General features: G+C 36.3%; 1 protein-coding gene across 1 annotated transcript in view; it reads left to right on the forward strand.

Annotated features, from left to right (window-relative positions):
- LOC135216557 (protein-L-histidine N-pros-methyltransferase-like) overlaps positions 1–20000 on the forward strand; it is a 635050-nt gene that overhangs the window by 83148 nt on the left and 531902 nt on the right. The window contains exon 2 of the mRNA XM_064251931.1: positions 19169–19214. Coding sequence (XP_064108001.1) covers positions 19169–19214 — 46 coding nt within the window. The remainder of the gene's footprint in view (positions 1–19168; positions 19215–20000) is intronic.

Genomic DNA, 20000 nt, shown 5'->3' on the forward strand with positions numbered 1-20000 from the left:
GAAATCACTAGCTCTGTATCATGATCAGTTAATGCTGCAGTACGGGGTCTGCGGTGGAAGATTGAAACCCACGTTCTTTGGATGCTTGAATTCAAGCTAATGGCACTGTGAGCTTGTTCCATGACAATAGGTTTCATCAACTGAAATAATAATAATAATAATAATAATAATAATAATGTTGGTAAAATTTGGACGGAGGCGACGCAGTCTACGTTGCATTCCAAAATTGCCAAGTCGTTGCTTTCCTTTCAAAAATAAAGAAAGAGAAGGAGAGACTTCATGAAATACAGATGATTTCAACTTTCTGGTATGTAAACAACGCTATATTTGTACAGGCTGTGCAGACAAGGTGCTTTCAAGTTTTAGTTACCTTATCAACGTTGTATGAAATATAACGTACACACGGGTAGGCTCGGGGAACTAGTTTGCAAGGGCCGTGGTTTCATCCTAGAGGCCAGTTTCAGCTGAGGTGGAGAAATAGACATTGGGTTTGCGAGAACTGATAGGCATTACATTTTGTTACTTAATATATATATATATATATGTATATATATATATATATATATATATATATATATATATATATATACGTATATATATATCTATATATATATATAATATATATATATGTATATATATATATATATATATATATATATATATATATATATATATATATTAGGCATATTTTCTCTCAGCAGTTTCTATTGAAGTCAGTGGCATTATTTCCAGACTACCCTTTTGTATTTTGACACTGAATGACCCTAAACTTCTTTTTCTCTTCAGAGAAGCGTACCTGAAGGAAAAGCAAGTACACACTGATTCAGAAAGAGAGCCTTTGCTATTTATACTACTAACCTCGATAGAAATACACACACACACACGCACACACACACATGTATGTATGTGTATTATATATATATATATATATATATATATATATATATATATATATATATATCATGTGTATGTGTTCTCATTTCATTAAATAAAAATTATACTCATGGTTTTCACTTGGTTTATTTTGCGGTAGTTAAAATTTTCCAATGCTACTAAGCGACGAGCTGCAATGGATTGCCTGTATGTGGTGAATAAATATAGACCGTTATGAAAAACAATATTTATATTATTGCTTCCCACTCTGAAAGACGGCACCGATGTCCTTTGGCGTTTGACTTGTTACTCATCTTGTTACTCAGCCCTGAAATAGAGTGGTTGTATGTATATATATAGAGTACACAACCTTTGAGCATAGCAACAATTCAGTCTTTCGACTCAAAATAAGAAACAAAACTAATTCACACAGGAGAGACACACACACACTAAGCTGAATAATTATGTAAATTGATGAGAATGATTTAATTATTATAAGTAAAATTCGGTCGAATAGGACTTTGCTCTGGCCAGGAAAGCAGCCAGTTAAGAAAGGATCCCAGAAAATTCCCTAACTTTTTATCATGGAGAATGATGTCATGCTGTTTAGCAATAAGTTTGAATTTGTGTGTTATTTCCAGAAGTCTATTCCAACTATTTCTGGAATGGTTATGTGAGATTATAAAGACAGGTGTGGGACCGGCATTCGACCATCAAGCCCGGTAGCTGGTATCATGTCTGCGCGGGTGTCTGCCCGAGGCGCCATGACACGCAAGTGTCCGATGGTGACCTGTCGGCCAGCATCCACCTCAACTATCGGGCGATCTCTCTAAATATCGCTCCTCCTTATGGTTCTCGAGGAGGAGTGAATGCGGCGAGAATTCTCTGGGAGTAACGATATCATTTCAAAGGAGATTTCCTCTCGCAGTCAAATTTTGTTGTGATGTGCTAAAACGGGAACTGTTCAGGGGGTATTCCTCGCTGCGTGTCTTGCTAGTGTCCAGGGTATTGCTCGTAATAATGGCTTAACCCACGATCAGCTTAACCAGCCTGGAACCATCGGAGATTCTTTTGGGTATACCACAGCTTTTGGAATCCTTGGCATACGCCTTTATGAATCTTCCAGTGGCGAATATACAGTAGCATCATGAGCTGTCATACAGGCGAGACCAATGACACGCTTTTATTGCGCAAATCTTTGCTGTCCACTTTATGCTTACCACCAATCATAACTTCCACCCTCCGTCTCCTTTGAATCTCATTGGATGCTTTCATCCGAGCAGTAGCGTAGGTACCGGTTATCTAATTAAAGAGGTCCAGGTAGAAGCTAGCCTCCGGGCATATTTGAAGGATTGGGAGATGCTGACAAAATAATTAATAATAAAACACTTGGCGAGCCTGCGTGAGAGTGCAAAAGGGATTCACAGCGGAGCTTTTTCCAACTCTTCCTTTCGAGACTTTTCGGGTTGGGCCTTCGAGTGTTTGACATAAGTGACTTTCAGTGTTTGCTCTTTTTTTGGTTCTTTTCAGTGGCACCTTCCTCGCTGGAATGAAATCAGAAGACTTTTGATAAACAATAAATGTTTTGCATTTTAACAAATCTCGGTATTTAAGAGATAGAATTTGACGTTGGTTTTATTTTCAGCATCAATTTAGTACTTGCTGTATGTTCGTGACTAACGCGAAATAAAATAAATTGTCTATATTAGTAATAAATACGTATAACGATACTTGAAGATTCGTTATAGTACGGACACGCGTGGCATCATGACGTTCTTATGATAACCGGAATTTGCGACGACTACAGACGTTAGCAAACTCGAACTAACTTAAACTTCATTTACTATTTATAATATCAGCTACGCAATAATTGATGACCCTCGCATCACTTAAGACTGGCATTTCTTGCCTGGCCTCAATTATTCAGAAGTTTTTCTCTGTACAGTCCGGCATTGTATTCAGTACACATCTGCCAATATCACTTAAATGTCACTTGATAGTTCACATACTTTCCTGTTCTCAAGCCGCGATGAAAAAACGGTGATTATTTTTAGCCCCTTGAAAGATGACAATCAGTCAGGTTTAAAGATTCTCATCCCTGTAAACTTAGGCAGTGCTTCAGATCTGTGGTCATTCGGCCTTGCGTTCATATAAGATATACTAACATAAAACTCATTAACTTGAGCTTAAAAGCCTCGAACACCACCTGTCACCCATTTAGATAATGGTATTTATAAGTGCTAAAGTTTTTCTCCCTTTATCTCTCTCCCTTATTAGATATGCATACCATCACTTAACTGTGTAAGCCAGGGTAATTATAGGTTGTAGAGTTTAATTTGAAAATGTCAAGTAACATACTCAAGGTATCTTAAGGAAGCCTTTCTTGGGAGTGCTTGCAATCTCTCTCTCTCTCTCTCTCTCTCTCTCTCTCTCTCTTATATATATATATATATATATATATATATATATATATATATATATATACTATATATATATAGTATATATATATATATATATATATATATATATATATTACAACTACACATTAAATATATGTATATTCTCTCACGCTGTATTTTTGAAGCTCATTGGGAAATATCTTCAATAAGCTTCCTAATAATAATCTAAAAAAAAGCGCAGCTCCGACAATGAGCGAAAGAGAGAAGAAAGATAGACTCTGGAGTGTGATTGCAACTCTTTGACGATGGAAAATGTCGGCGCCGAGTTCAGGCAAGTTTGTATTGCACGTATCGATTGTATTACCGAAGCCTGTTATTAGAGAGAGATCTTGGTCAAGGTGTCATTTTCAGTTGGATATTTCAGCTCCGGGAATTTGATCGTAGTTTTTATCTTTTATGGATCAGTGACAACGTCTTGAGCTTTATTTAAATAATTATTAGTGCCTTGGTTATAATTCTCCTCTCTCTCTCTCTCTCTCTCTCTCTCTCTCTCTCTCTCTCTCTCTCTCTCTCTTTTGTTGTGCGCTCTCGTTGTGTGTTCATTTAAGTAATTGTTCCTTTTTTCCATTAGTTACTTTTGAGAGAGAGAGAGAGAGAGAGAGTTTACATTTAGTTTTAACTAACATTTGTGGACGATTAAAATGGCCTAGCAGCAATACAGGTCATTAACACCTACATGATTAATATCCGCCGCACACACAAGCAGTCAGCAGTGAAACTCTGAAAGAAATGAAATCAACAAAAAAAGTAATTAAAACCTAATTAAATTTTGATTAAATCTTACCACTTGAACACCTGTTCTAATATAGTTTTCCAGTTACTCTTCCTCTTTATCTGTATATCGCATTTCTTAATACCTGAAGAGAACAAACTTCAACTGCAAGTTATTAACTTTTTTCTCTTTTTTTTTCCTCTTGATTTCTGGAGGAGCGGTTTTTGGCCAGCTTCGTTTATGCAGTGTAATTGCCCCTGGGTTTGGCTGATGTATCTCCTCCAACGACGATGACCGAGGTGGGACTCGTTCTAACAGTGCGAGTGTTAATGAGTTGTTACTTACAAGGTCGAGCTTGATTGGGATTATTATTATTGCCTTCGGGTAATGACTTCAGGGTTACAGAATGAACACCGGGTTTAATTATCGAGTCAAAAGTAATGGCGTAATAAATTAATTATATTTTTGCTCGTTACCTCCGTGTTTAGCCTGGTAAATGCGAGTTTGCATTCAGATGATGCTTTGTGAGTCTGCATGTGTGTATGTATGTGTGTGTGTGTCCTGTTAACATTTGACTTTTAATTCTCAACTTCTTACAAGACTATTGATAGCTGTATAACGTTGTTTCCAAATGTATAACTGTGAGGCGTGATTTAGAGCGGAAGTTCATTAAAGTTTATTTTAGTAATTTTCTAGATGTTTTATAGGTAAACTTTAAACGTGAAAAGGATTTAAACTTTTCTTTTGAAGAAATGAAATCGAACTCTCGCCGGCAGGTCTTTGGTTCAGATTAGATTCTTCCTGTAATGTAACAGCTAATGACAGTGCCGGATGTTAGGAGGTGTTTTCTATCGCCAGCCGAGAGAGAGAGAGAGAGAGAGAGAGAGAGAGAGAGAGAGAGAGAGATCGCTCCTTTATAAGTTTTGGCGTTGAGAATAGGGGGTTGTAGGGTGAACTGAGTGCGACTTTTCCTGATGGAATTCGTGACTCAGCAGTGACTTCATGCAAAGAGAACAACTGCTTTATACAGAAAAGAAAGCGATTTCAACCTTGTTGGAAAATCGCTTCATGCAAGGCATTACAAATATTCTAGTTGACGGAGGCTTAGGCCTAGTGTTCATTTTCCTTTAGAAAAATATTAGGATGTACTTTTAAATTGCTCTCTTTAGTTTTTATTTTTCTAATACTATTCTTCCGATTCTTTTCAAATAAAGTTCAGAATAGTTCAAATCACTCTGATTACAGTTATTAACAAGTTACCAAAGATTTCTTGTGTAATTTGTATCCAATTGTGGAATTGTTTATAGGTTGTAACATTTGTTTATTTCATGTTAGGTAATGTGATTCTGAATTTAAACCTTTGATATGTATATCTAAAAACTTCCACTTTTTTTTTACTGCGTTTCTTTATTCTCAAAACTGCAAGGTTTCCAAGAATGCAGTTATGTTTAAGCGTTCAAACGCTGTTGAAATAACCCAGTTTATCACTGTTCGGCTTCTTAACTCGTTATATCTCCATGGGAATGATTTTCTGTAAAACGTCTTGTATTTTTTAAATGAGTATCATGGGTTTGGGTCAAAATACACCTGTTACCTGTAGTGTCCTTTATTTTCTTTTGTTTCTTAAACGTTATCTTTTCAGTTTCTTTAATTTACTGGACATTAAAACTTTTCTTATCGCATTTTACGCGTGTAATTATCTTTGATAAGAATCTGTAATGGCTAAATCGTTTGGCAAAAGCAAACCTGCAAAAGTAGGAGGACAGTGTGTAATGTTTTTTTTTTTTTTTTTTTTTTTTTTGCAGTATGAACTTTTTTAAATAATGATCTTTTGCGGGTGCTGTAGCGCACATTTCCATGGAGATCGAAGCTTTAAAGTTCATACGACACCTTTTTCAAATAAAGTATAAATTTATTTTGTCGGGACTCTTATCTTCCCCTACCATACCTAACCCTACCCAACTACTCTAAACTGCGATTGACTTCAAGTTGGTGACCCAGCAATTATTTCGTCCGTGTCGTGGAACTTTTTTTAGCTCCATCTAATTTTGCTTTGGTTCCAAGTGCAGGCGAGTTTTCCCACTCTTAAGGAGTCTTAAGAGTTTGGCTGATAGGCGACAAACCCCATAAGGTCGCCTTTATCTTAACCTCACGTACGTTGACCATTAACGACTCCACGGGAAAACCACCAAATATTTCGCTTTACTTCAGAAAAGAACCCCAAAATGGGTTCATGAAGAACTCTTAGGATAGGAGAACCATGTTTTCGCTCGACCCCTTGAAAATGCCCAACCCCATTTTGGCTTATGATATATTCTATGGATGGAACAACCACCATTTCGTGACCCTTTGAAAATACCCAACCCCATTTTGGCTTAAGATATACTCTACAGATATAAATATAAATATGCGTGAAAAAATTCTAAGTCCCTTAACCTAACCTAACCCAACCTAACCTAACCTACCCTACTGAGTCAAACAATTCTAAGGCCCTTAACCTAACCTAACCCATTTGCTCAACCCCTTGAAAATACCAACCCCACTTTGGCTCAAGATATACTCTACGGATGAAAAAACCATTTCACATAAATATGAATATGAGTGAAGAATTTTTTCACTCAGTGGGTTAGATTAGATTAGGTTAGGTTTGGTTAAGGGATTTAGAATTTGTTCACTCGGTGGGTTAGGTTAGGGTAGGGTAGGTTGGGTTAGGTTAGGTTAAAGGATTTCGAAATTTTTCACTCATTTTCATATTTATGTGAATGGTTGTTTTTTCATCTGTAGAGTATATCTTGAGCCAAAATGGGGTTGGGCATTTTCAAGGGGTCGAGCGAATGGGTTAGGTTAGGTTAGGTTAGGTTAAGGGACTTAGAATTTTTTGTTTCACTCAGTGGGTTAGGTTAGGTTAGGTTAGGTTAGGTTTCACGCATATTCATATTTATGTAAAATGGTGGTTTTTTTCATTCGTAGAGTATATCTTGAGCCAAAATGGGGTTGGGTATTTTCAAAAGGTCGCGAAATGGTGGTTTGTTCATCTGTAGAGTATATCTTAAGTCAAAATGGGGTTGGGTATTTTCAAGGGGTCGAGCGAAACCATGGTTCTCCTATCCTCTCTCTCTCTCTCTCTCTCTCTGTCTCTATAAATATATATATATAATAATATATATTATATATATATAATATATATCTATATATATAATATATATATATATAGATATATAATATATAATACTATATACTATATATATATATATATATATATATATATTAATATATATATATAGATATAGGAAACAGCTTCGATCCCGTGGATTTTCTTGGTTGTTCTGTCTTCGCCTTTCCCCATTTTTTTTCGAGAATCATCCAAAGGTTTCGGATCATTTCCTCTCCATTCTTTATGAGTAGATCATGAGACAGTTATTTAAGCTTCTTTGTTGTTTTGGAAGGTCATTAAAAACCATCAATAAGTCACCTGTCATTCTGTTTCCGATGACTAAAAAGTGAGCCGTTGTTTTTCCTGCCGAAGAATTTAATTAGGTGACTTTTTAAGTATAAATTGATGAAAACTGTTGGGGTAATAAAAGCGAGGTTGGTTCATAATGCAATGCAAATAAAAATATATGCACGAATTGAGCATATTGTTGTTATTTTAAATTTGTTAATAGTAATATTCTCTCTCTCTCTCTCTCTCTCTCTCTCTCTCTCTCTCTCTCGCTCTCTCTCTCCTCTCCTCTCCTCTCTCTCTCTTCTCTCCTTCTCTCTATATATATATATATATAATATATATCTATGTATATATATATATATTATATATATATAATTATATAATATATACACGTATATAATAATATATATATATTAATAATAATATAATATAAACGGCAATGACCTCTTAGCTTTTCGATTTCTTTATATATTTTTGGACACGATTATCATTATGGGACATGAATGAGATCATGGAATAAATGAAGAGCTCTTGCCTTCCGTGAGGCAAGATCAGACCACTCTGCCAAGCCACAAAGAAGTGGAAGAAAGGTTTACTTAGCCTGACCGCAGAAGGTAGGACTTCTTCACAGGGGCTGCGCGGATTCAGGACTTATGATGGTAACCGTTTCCAAAACAGCACGTGAAAATCGGGAAGCTTAAAAGTAACTGAAGCTATTATTTTTAATATTTGCTGAAAGGTACTGTACGCAACTTTTAGCCATTTCCCTTCACAGGGTCACTGCTGCGACTTTCGGCTTACTCGGCGAGTAAGCCTACACACTTCTTTGTTGTTGTTGTTGTAGTTGGGGGGCGGGGTTGTTAGGAATGCCTTAAGAGATCTGAAAAAGGAGTTGGCGTTAAGTTAAAGATACGGGAATTTTAGGATAGGATGTGTATGATTTATTTATTAGAAGGAAAATGTAACTAATAACTAATGTGCATATAAAACAGTACAAAAAAATTATTTCTAATAAAAAATACCTTATCTATAATAATTTTCGTTGGTGAAACAACGTTCTATTTAACCTAGATTTTAGCACGCACCCCGATTAAGCTGGAGGTCGGATCACGCATTATTATTTATACCAGTACTTCAACCTTATGACTGAATTCCTTGTTCAGAAAACTGCGAATCATTAGCTACCTTATGAACCTACATAGAAGGCCCATCAGCAGCCCGTTAAAATGCTGCACACACACTTCAGGGTTAACCTCTATCTTGCACTCACTTTTGCACTTCCTATATATTGAAGTTCAGCTAGCACTGAATGACCTTATAGTTCCCAGCGCTTGGCCTTTGGTCTGAATTTTATATTCCAATTATGGTTCATCCTTCCAAACACCTACTTCACTACTCAGCTCTTCCTCCGTCTTCCTCGTCCTCACCCTTCTAATTTTTCTCTTTAATTATTATATTCCTTCCACCAACATACAGTCGTCCAGTCATTCCACATGACTGAACTATCCTTTTTTCCATATGACCGAACCATCCATTCTTTCTGCATGACCGAACCATCCATTCTTTCTGTATGACCGAATCATCCATTTTTTCTGTAGGACCTAACCATCCATTCTTTCGCATGACCGAAACCACCATTCTTTCTGCATGACCGAACCATCCATTCTTTCTGCATGACCGAACCATCCATTCTTTCTCTATGACCGAACCATCCATTCTTTCTGCATGACCGAACCATCCATTCTTTCTGTATGACCCAACCTAACCATTCTTTCTGCATGACCGAACCATCCCTTTCATTTCCGAACCCATCCATTCTTTCTGCATGACCGAACCATCCATTCTTTCTGCATGACCGAACCATCCATTCTTTCTCTATGACCGAACCATCCATTCTTTCTGCATGACCGAACCATCCATTCTTTCTGTATGACCGAATCATCCATTTTTTCTGTATGACCGAACCATCCATTCTTTCTGCATGACCGAACCATCCATTCTTTCTGCATGACCGAACCATCCATTCTTTCTGTATGACCGAACCATCCATTCTTTCTGCATGACCGAACCATCCATTCTTTCCATATGACCGAACCATCCATTCTTTCTGTATGACCGAACCATCCCTTTCTGGCCATTTCAATTTTTGCATGACATATAATACACTAATAATAAGTCAGTTATAATACGCAATAATAATTCAGTAATTCAAATCTTTCTTCAGTCATTCGCATTTTGCGTCTAAATTTCAAGTTACTGCTTCAGAAATAAGTAGTTTTCACGTAATTGAGGTAGCTTCAGAGATAAAGGCTATCACATATTAAAGAAGTATATAAGAACAAATTGTTTAACTTCGAGAAATATATCTGAAAGGGGATTATTTTGAGAACAATCACACGTGCATATATATATATATATATATATATATATATAATATATATATATGTGTATAGACTATATATGCGTGTGTGTGTGTGAGCGCGCGCGCGCGCGCGTTTGTATGTGTGTGTGTTATTAAGCCACAAATAACCAATAATACAGAATTCATTCAATATAGGACTGACAATAACTAAACCGAAAGGTAATGACCAGGATTCTAACACACACACACACACACACATATATATATATACACACACACACACACACACATATATATATATATATGTGTGTGTGTGTGTGTGTGTGTGTGCGTGTGTGTGTACATACGTATATACGTATGCATGTAATTATAACAGTGCGTGTAACTGAGAAAATGAAGATATGTATTGTACCGAAATCGGAGGCAAGGTTGCCTGCACGATGCATGCTGTGGAAACTGAATTCGCCTAAGCCCATACTTAGCTAGGGAACAATAGTATTCCTATCCCACCTTGATTACAGCTATTATTGTCAAAACGGTGACTTTTAATTTTCCGCCACGGAACAGAAATAGATGTTTTGGAGAGATTCGCAATTTATTCTTATATTGGATTATTGATTACTTTTGTGATCGTCGAACGATATCCAACTCTGGTCAGTAGTATGGATTATTGTTGTCTGAAAAGCCAATGATAATTAGGAACGTGTTCTGGCAATTAAAAGATGCTATTTAAGTGTTGTTAATGATCTATAAACTAATCATGAGTTGTTTGCTGTTAACAAATTGGTGGCAGTGGAATTTTGAATGATTATTTAAGCGTCCCTGTGTTAATGGGCGAAAGTATCGTTTCATTTGGCTCAGCTACCGTCCAACCTTATTTCTATGAAGTAGATAATATGAAGGTCACAAGAAGCCCTTTTTGTGGGTTTATATTTCTTGATTTGTTCAGCAAATGGAGGGTCTAAAAATGTCTACATCTTACATTTTTGTTAAGATACTGGATGAAGTAAAATGAAATCTAAAGCACTAACACTGCAATTTAAGTTCAGTGGAAGAATGCGGCAACTTTAGATGTCAGCGACTAATGAAAGTCACCTGCAGCTATCTGTGTTGTCATTGCTAGGTTCCTCCTTTGATAATTTTCGATTACTACTTGCATGTTTTTACCACCCAACTGCATCCTCCCTTCACTACGGTACTGAAAGCCACCATTAACCCCCCCTCCCCCCAAAAAAAAATTCAAGGAATAATGATAGGAAAGAAACACTGGATAAGTGATAAAACTTTATTACCTTGTACAGAGCAGCCATGGATGAAAAGTTAGAGAGGGAGACTTAGAGCCATGGGGGCGGGTGGGGGTTGGGGGTGGGACTGGGGTTGAGGCCGAATAGAGAGGGGGACTTTCAGCTCTTGCTGTTTCTGTCTCTGGCGTTGCGTTGACGTTGAAATAAGCGACTCCCAGCGGCCGTAAAGAGGACTTTCCTGGCGTGGTTCGGGCGTGAAATGAATGGCAATTGTAAATGATACTGGCTATCTTTACAGTCATAGGGTTGAAATATCTAGCATGGAGTTTCATTTTCCCCCTGACTTTACTCTTTCCGTCTAAATTTTTTACTTTTTCCTTTCGTGGGTTCAAACGGTGAAAAAATGGGAATGAATAAAAAGAGACTCCGAAGTTTTTCCATGGATTGTGACGTGGCTGGGAGCTGCAATCATCTGTCTTTTTAATTAAAGGAAACATGCTATAATGTAGATGCAAAGAGTGCATGATTGACATGGGTGGGAAGTTGTTAGGAGCTGAGCAGAAATAGCCGGGTGGGTGCGAGCATGTACCAGGGAGGCCCCCTCACCCCCTCAAACACTGGTATCCATCCCCCCAGCCCAGGGACTTAAGTGCTCGCGCTTATGATTAATCTCTTCCAGCGAAACAGATTCACCTGGATTCTCTTGACAGTGATTTTAACGTCTTGAGTCTTCAAGGTGACAGGATCATTACTGACACATTGGATAATTTCCTACTTCGAACCGGTACTTTCGGCTTCCTTGTCCTTTTGACCCAACTGAAACAAAATTAGGCATCTCTAGTATGAATTATAGTGCTCTGTTTTTGTCCCATTTCGATTAGAAGCGAATTCCACCAAATGAGAGAGAGAGAGAGAGAGAGACAGACAGACAGAGACAGAGAGAGAATTGGACTTTAATTGCTGAACTACTTTGGCTTTTTCCAGGTTTCCAAAATAGTATATGTCGAGTATCAAATTTCTTCTGCTACTGTTCATTGATTGCTTAGTTTCGCTTATTCTCCTTAAGACTGGGCCAATTTTAAGGGGTAAAAAGAAAAAAAATATGGAGAGAGAATGATTTCCTCTCCGGCCCGCACTGAGAAATTTGCAGTTCATCGGAGGTTGCTCTTGTGATGAATAGCGTTGCGTCATCCATGGCGAGCAAAGGAAAGCGCTGCCGGGATTATAGTCTAAGTTGTATAGGAGCCGTGACGAACCTCCTGTTTCATAGCTTTGAATGAAGCCTCCCTACTCTGTGCTTATCTTCATTCATGTTCGTTATTCAGTCGGTGGAATTATTCATTCATACTTTTTCAGTCATCCCATCTAGTGACTGGCAGGTTCCTTCTTCAGAGATTTGTTTACCCTGACTGATGTTTATCTTTGCTCAGTACTCAAGGTCAGGAAACGAATCCGATTAAGCTCATATTGGGAAAGATCTTCAAGCGCCCTTTTATACGAAAGTGTTTCTCTTAATTGAATTTTGCAAAACATATTTTCGGTTTTTATGATTGCAATAGTAATAATATACTTCATCATTTTCTTTTTACCACCAAAGCAGTGTAATTCCAAGAGGGCTTAAAAATATAAATAAATGAATAAAGGAAGAGAAAACTGTAACCTTACTCTTTAAGATAAGTAATCGAAAATTTATCTCCCTGCAAAAGTCTTCGTTGACATTGGCTTTCATGATCAGTACTTTGTAATTATTGGGGGATTTTAGTTGTAACTTCTCTGTTATACCATTCCACCTTTTCTTGGTTTGTCATAACTTACACAGGCAACTCACACATACACACACACACACGAGGACAAACGTTTTAACACCCTTCATTAGATAACTTATATTTAATCATCTTATTGACGAAAGCAACTCAAACCGCCGCCATACGTGCTTGACATCGTATAACTAAATGTGCAAGCAGTTTCTGGAGATTATTTTTTGGAATATTCACAAAAGTGCTTTCATCAAAATTTTCATATATCATAACATACACAGATCACAAGACAAAGCTGGGTCGGCAGAGGTCATAGAAAAATTTGTTTTTTGGGGAAATGTCTTATAAATTATGTGCCTTATATAGGATATACATTTTCAAATGAGTTGACTTGCCATGAATACTTCAATAAGAGAAAACAGAGAAAATAGATTTGTAATTATAACATTTAGGGGAATTTCGATTGATAATAGAATTGTCCGTTTATGTGAACTAGTGGTATTATTTTGTTGTTTATGAGTAAGGCCTTTTCCTTTACCGCTCTTTGTTTTGCACTCGCAAAACTTCGCTCGAATTGTAAGTTTTAATTCAACTCGGTAAAAGGATCCAGAACTGTCATTCCAAAGAGAGAGAGAGAGAGAGAGAGAGAGAGAGAGAGAGAGAGAGAGAGAGAGAGAGAGAGAGAGAGAGAGAGAGAGAAATATATTGTTGTTAAAGTAGCTTATACAAATCAACAACTTTTTAACATTTCAGATGCAAAGGACAAAGTAAAATGCGTTGGAATGGTTACTGTGAATTTTCACAGGTGGATAGCTGTTGAAAAGGATTCATTTGAAAACTGTAGTGACAGCATTTACGAAATCCATATGTTATATATATATATATATATATAGATATATATATATATATATATATATAATATATGTATATATATATATATATATATATATATAATATATATATATCATATATATATATATATATATATATATCTATATATCAGTGAAGAGGGGTGCAGTCAGACGACAGTCAGTTACACGTGTTTTATTAATATAATACGAAACGTTTCATGTTCTAATCAACACATCATCAGTCTGCAATAAAAAATTAGCAATTCAAATAATATAAAATATAAATGAATAATAATTACAATAAAATCAGAGCATTCAAAACCAGGAGAGGGAAGAAAGCTACCTATTCAAGAAGGAGGAAAGAGCTGAATGCCTAAACACGGTAATGTCTGCCCAAAACATAAGCCTCACGCCAGTGTTGGAGTTTAAACTGGGGGATAGGTGTTTCTTTTCAATGGTGGCTTTACAACTCGTTGCATGTGTTCTAATATTAAGAGAACTCGGGATTAGAGATTCTGGACCCAGTTCTATAACTCAATCCCAAATGGCTATAATATCGGACTTGCGACAGTCTCCGTGAAGAATCAATATAAACACCAAGACATCTTGGGCATTCAAATATATATATACTATATATATATATATATATATATATATATATATATATATATATATATATATATATATTGTGACAAAGTGGCCTAGAGCATCTGGGTCTGGATACCATTTATACTTGGTGCACGAAGTAGTCAAAGATCTGTGTCTGGACACCATTAATATTTGTTAACCCAAATTGCCAAGTATCTGGTAACTACACTTACCATTTGTACTTGCTAGTACAAGAGACCCTTTTATTCCTGGGTCTGGGACACCCTTTGTACTTAGGGCACAGTTTGTTCAAGTACCTTAATTAAAGGGCATCACTCCTGCAATTTCAAATCTAAGTATTTCCCTGATTCTGTTTTATTTGTGGGAAACGTGACAATTATCACTCTATATTTCTACCTAAAGGAAAAAAATAAAGTATAATACTGGTGATATAATAAAATGCTGATATAAATTTCAAATACAAATCTTTATTTCTAAATTCAAAATTTATAAGTGAAATTCACAATCTCAGGGAAATTGTTCTTACTTGAAAACAAAAGTTTAATTAATTCTTGAATTAATTATTAAGCAAAATTAAATCAAAGTTTATCAAGAAAATTAATTAAATTAAATCATAAAGCAATAATTAAATTTGAAATTATATTTAGTTAAATACAGATTAATTTACAAGTGTTAGATTCAAACATTAAATACAAATTAATTTACAGGGTGTTAAGATTCAAACAATAATAATAGAATATTATTCAAACTAATTAAACAAAATAAAAACAATGCAAAAACATAATGCATAATATGAAAACAATTAAAGCATTGACAGTACAAACATTAAGCATATGAAATTGGATATGTCAAAGGAGCAAAGCAAAAGATAAATGCGTTTAAAAATGATAATTTTATCCAATGGTAAAATAAAACCTCGAAGTGCACTTCAAAACATTTGTAAAAATACCTGTTTACACAGCTGCAGCTTAAAGGCCTGTTACACACACTTAGTCTTTCGTGGGCGCGTTCACAAAACTAATAGAAATAATACTATGTTCAGATTCCACAAACAACACATATTTTACTAAGAATTATGAGTGACCAGCTCGAATATAAAATTAATGTGAGTTACGTTAAGTTACTGAAACAGCCTCGCAACTGAGCGAGTGAGAGAGAGAGAGAGAGAGATCCTATCCCTCATGCCAGCGGCTAGGTCTCGAGATTGAAAGAAAGTTTATATGCGTAACTAGGTGTATCAGGGGAATGGGTGTAGTTGAGTGTACACGTCCGATACGAAAACATATTACGTCATCTCTATAGGGGTATCAAGTATGGGGCCTCTTTGACTGCGTTCGCATATGTCTATGAATAAGGCTCCCTTGTGTTCCGTTACAGGCCCGATCGGGACGGTAAAAAATTAGTTTAGCTAATCTATTTTCAAGGGGTTGGATAACCGCAAGTTCTGCTCGGACAAAGCAGTCTCTCTCTGTGTTAAACATCATGGTAGAGAAGGTTCTCAAAGGACTCAATGCGGCCTGGGAGGTCTTACGCACGTGTTTGCACCGATAAAGAAATCAGCTTAGCTAAGACATTCTCAAAGTGTGACAACAACCCTCTTCAAAAGGCTTATGAGCTTCCACTCTCTCTGTCTTACGTTACTTCAAAATGAAAAGTTGGACCACTTAACACATGTTATCTTTAAATTTGGTAATCTGAACACAAAAACATACATTTCATAACATGATACACAGGTTCTGAGGTGAATTAATCATATTACCAAAATTATAATTGCATTACAAAACTTACATTATAAGAATATATATACTGTATATATATATATATATATATATATATATATATATATATATATATATAATATATTATATATATAGTGTGTGTGTGTATTTATTAAATATCTTATATGAAAATATATATATTTATGCAGCTGCGAGTGATCTATGCATCTATATTGCTTCTTACTATTGTAGCTCCTCAAGTTTCCATATACACAGGGTAATTGCGCTTCCTTTTTCTCGGTTTCTTAAACCGTGTAAATGAAATCTAGCAGATTACCTTTTGATTGGCCTAGCTTTCCCAAAGACTTGTTTTACCCAGAGGTCAGTCGCATTCGTTGTTATCTTTATAGTTATGTGATGAGATTCCAGATAGACTTTTATTTTTCCGTATTTCGGTTTTGCCTTTTCAGCCCGTCATGGATACTGTCCTGTACCAGGCAGTAAGATATTTTAAATGGTCGCATGCTCTGAGTTTTCCATGAAGAATTAAAAAGGTTCATTTACCCTCAAGGTGGGTCTCCAGTCTTTGTTGGTCATGAAGAAGCTATTTCAAAGCCGAGTCATGAGATCTACAAAATATACAACGTAACTTTACAGCTGTAGAATGCGCATGAGAGAAGAAAGTGTTCCCGTAAAACGGAAAACTTCTTACTCGGGAAATCATTTTTAGATTGGTCATTAATGCCGAGGCTTGAGAACGACGACAAACTCTGGCAGCATTTACTGTATCAGAAAGTTATCGCTTATTTTGTCCGGCGCATTAAGGAAACTACTAGAATTCTTAAAATACTTGTTAATGGGAATTTAAGGTGTTGATCGAAGTCCCGATGTAGGTTCAAGAGTTTGTGTTGAAAATGAAGTATTTTAAACAGAAGTAAGCAGTATCATGAAGAACAGGATATACTGAGACATTAGATACATCATGAGAAATTATTCTCCTGTTGTATAACTGGTTTACAAAAATCATTTGTAATATCCATATTGGATGTAATGTATTGTGCTTGCGTGTGGGTTCTGAGAACATTGAGTGATGTTAGTACAATAAAAGAAGTGTATTGTATAACTTACATGAGATTTTTACTTCTAAATGCCATGAACTGGTTTATTATCAAATTATTCACATGACTGCTATGGCGCAGCGATGGATTAATATTTGTAAGCTGCAGATGTACATTATCTTGATTAAAGTTCAACATTATTAAAAATCGTTGACCATCGATTGCAGTGTCCAGATTTGTGTGTACATCACTTCTGTGCTTCTGCTTAGAAATACCTTTAGTTTCATTCTTGACTACAGATACGAACTCTTAAAATAGAGACGACAAAATAAGGTGTGAGAGCAACGTTAATCAAAAAGAGCGCTTGACCTTTCTAAAGCAACTCTTCGGGAAGTCCAGTTGCAGTGGGTCCTGTTTTTCGAATCAGGCAGCTGATGGCAACTTTGAATCGTCCCACAAGGAATTCTGTGCAAGAATGAGAGGGTTTTGGATCGTATTTATTCAATTATTTATAAGCTGACCCACCTTCTAAACTTTAATCTAGTAATAACCATTGGTGGGAAGTTTTTAATGTATAATTTGAAATTAAATACTGGTATCACAGGATAAAAAACATTTATATGTGTATAGTATGTCTATCAGTGATATATATTCGCCATGATATTTTACAGGAATTTATATATGAACACTTTTTTACTCAAGCCTTATTCGTCTTGGCATCAGATAACGCTAAAATGTAAAAGCATACGGCATGTCAATATCTCTTCAAACAATGAAATCTGCAACCTCTGATTGTATATAACACAGTCTATTCTTAAAGGGCCACATGAGAATGAATAATAATAAAAAATCATTTGGGAACATCATTCGCGAATCTTTTTTTTTCCCAAAAGAGAGCTTTACGTGACAGGCAGTCCCCACGTAACCAGTGTAATCTGTGTTACGGTCACGTATGCGTAATCATTGTAACAATCGTCATGCATTATTAATGATCTGCGAACTGATAGAATATGTGAAGAATGCTGTGAAGTTGATTTTGATTTTATTTCCGTTATATATAGACTACACGAAAGATTTCTGTAATTTCTTATTTTCTATTCTTGCTTGATTTCAGTTGCTTTCGTAAAAATGCTAATGCATTGGTATGTGGCTGGGGAGTACAGCTCCCGGATCACGCTTGCTAGGTCTGTGCCACGGCCCACCGATACGCCCCAGCTGTAAGTGGGTGTCAGAGTCTGCTTGGATCATTAAAAAGGCCATGATGCTAAAATCATACATGTATGTGTGATGTCTGTCTGTTTTTGTTTAATTATATCGCCGCCAATGTAGTGAGACAAAGGGCTGTGAGAAATTCCACAATTCATGTCTATCCTGTGCTTTGTCTTCCCCAAATCTCCTCCCAGGGCTTGTGCGAAGGATATGTCCAAGCCGTCTCCCTCTCCCTGTCATCATTATTTTATCTATTCGGCCATCTGAGAAGGATGGAAGGCGTCTGTTATTATTGATTATTATTATTATATCTGTGGAGGAAAATTTGTACTTTTCATCAATATGAATATTGTCATGCGTCTATAGTACTGATGTGATGAGGAGAACAACAAAATAAATACTTGTTGGATCTATATACCTTGAAACTAGGTGATATTAATTTTTATCTTATAAGGACTAGATGAAGAAAATGAGCATTTTATTTTTCCGTAGTGTTTTCGGAAAGGTCGTTTTTAACGTATTTCAGTTTTGAGTTTCTCCGGCGCTTACCCTGAGGTTGCAACATATACAGCAGCAGCACGAAATCTTGGCATTGGTTTGGAATGATATGAGTCGTTGAGCAGATACACAAAGAACTGTATAGAGATTTTAAAAAGTATTTGCCTCACTGCAGAGATTTCAAGACTGCTTGAGCATGATATTATTACTGAATTTGCCGTACTTTCATTTTATATATTCAAAAGAATGAGTGATGGGAAGGACGGCAGCGGTGGTAAGTGCGTAGGTTCATATCTAAGTTTTGTATTGTTGACATAATTTGTCATTGAGATGATAAGTGAACATTTTCTGAATTATTTCAATATCGTTGCAGATTCCTGGAACAATGTTCAGCAGACTCCGAAATGGACATCGAAAAGGTAGGTAAAGGAAGAAAATTTTGATTTCAGTGACGTAGAAGAAATATATTTTTGCTTTGTGATAGCTAAAGGAATCTTTTGTTTGGTAAGAGCATTTTTATTGTGATGAAATTCCATAATTCTTAAGACCTTTCTCTTATCTGCTCCCTCTTGTATAGATCCCTTTCTTCAGACGTTTGCTTTGCTTTTTCTTTTCTTTTTAATCTGTTTCTAACCTCATCGGGTTCCCCCGCCCCCCTCTCCTCTCTCCCACTCTTCTCCCCAGTTGTATCTTCAGAGCAAAAAACGCTAATAAGATTTCTCCAACTTATCCTATCTTCTTGCTGCGAACCATCGTTTAATAGTTTTAATGAATTTAGTTGTTTAATTAATGGCAGATTTGGTAGTAATTACCAAAAGTTTATAATTTTCTCCCTGGCTGGTTAGATTTCCTTAAGGAACAAGAAAAGAAGAGGAAGAGAAAAAACTTGTGTGGAGTAAGTGGTGGTGGTGGGGGGGGGGGGGGGGGTGTTTAGGTGAGGGCGTGTGTTGGAAGGAAGGAGTATGAGGAAAATTTCGGGTAGAAGGGGGCGGGGGGCGTCCAGGACTCTTCTCTCATGGAGGAGAGAGAAAGAAAGTGATGTCTCCTTCGGGGTACTTTTTCATTTTGTTTCTTAATTGTGCTTAATTGGAGTTACAAGAAATTTTCAAATTGAAATAATCATATATTCATCAGACGCACAATTAAAACTTTGGCTGGATGTAATATCACTTTCATTGCGTTTCTTCACAAGGCTCATTTCTCTT

The sequence above is a fragment of the Macrobrachium nipponense genome, chromosome 6 (assembly GCF_015104395.2).
Source record: "Macrobrachium nipponense isolate FS-2020 chromosome 6, ASM1510439v2, whole genome shotgun sequence".
NCBI classification, from domain to species: domain Eukaryota; kingdom Metazoa; phylum Arthropoda; class Malacostraca; order Decapoda; family Palaemonidae; genus Macrobrachium; species Macrobrachium nipponense.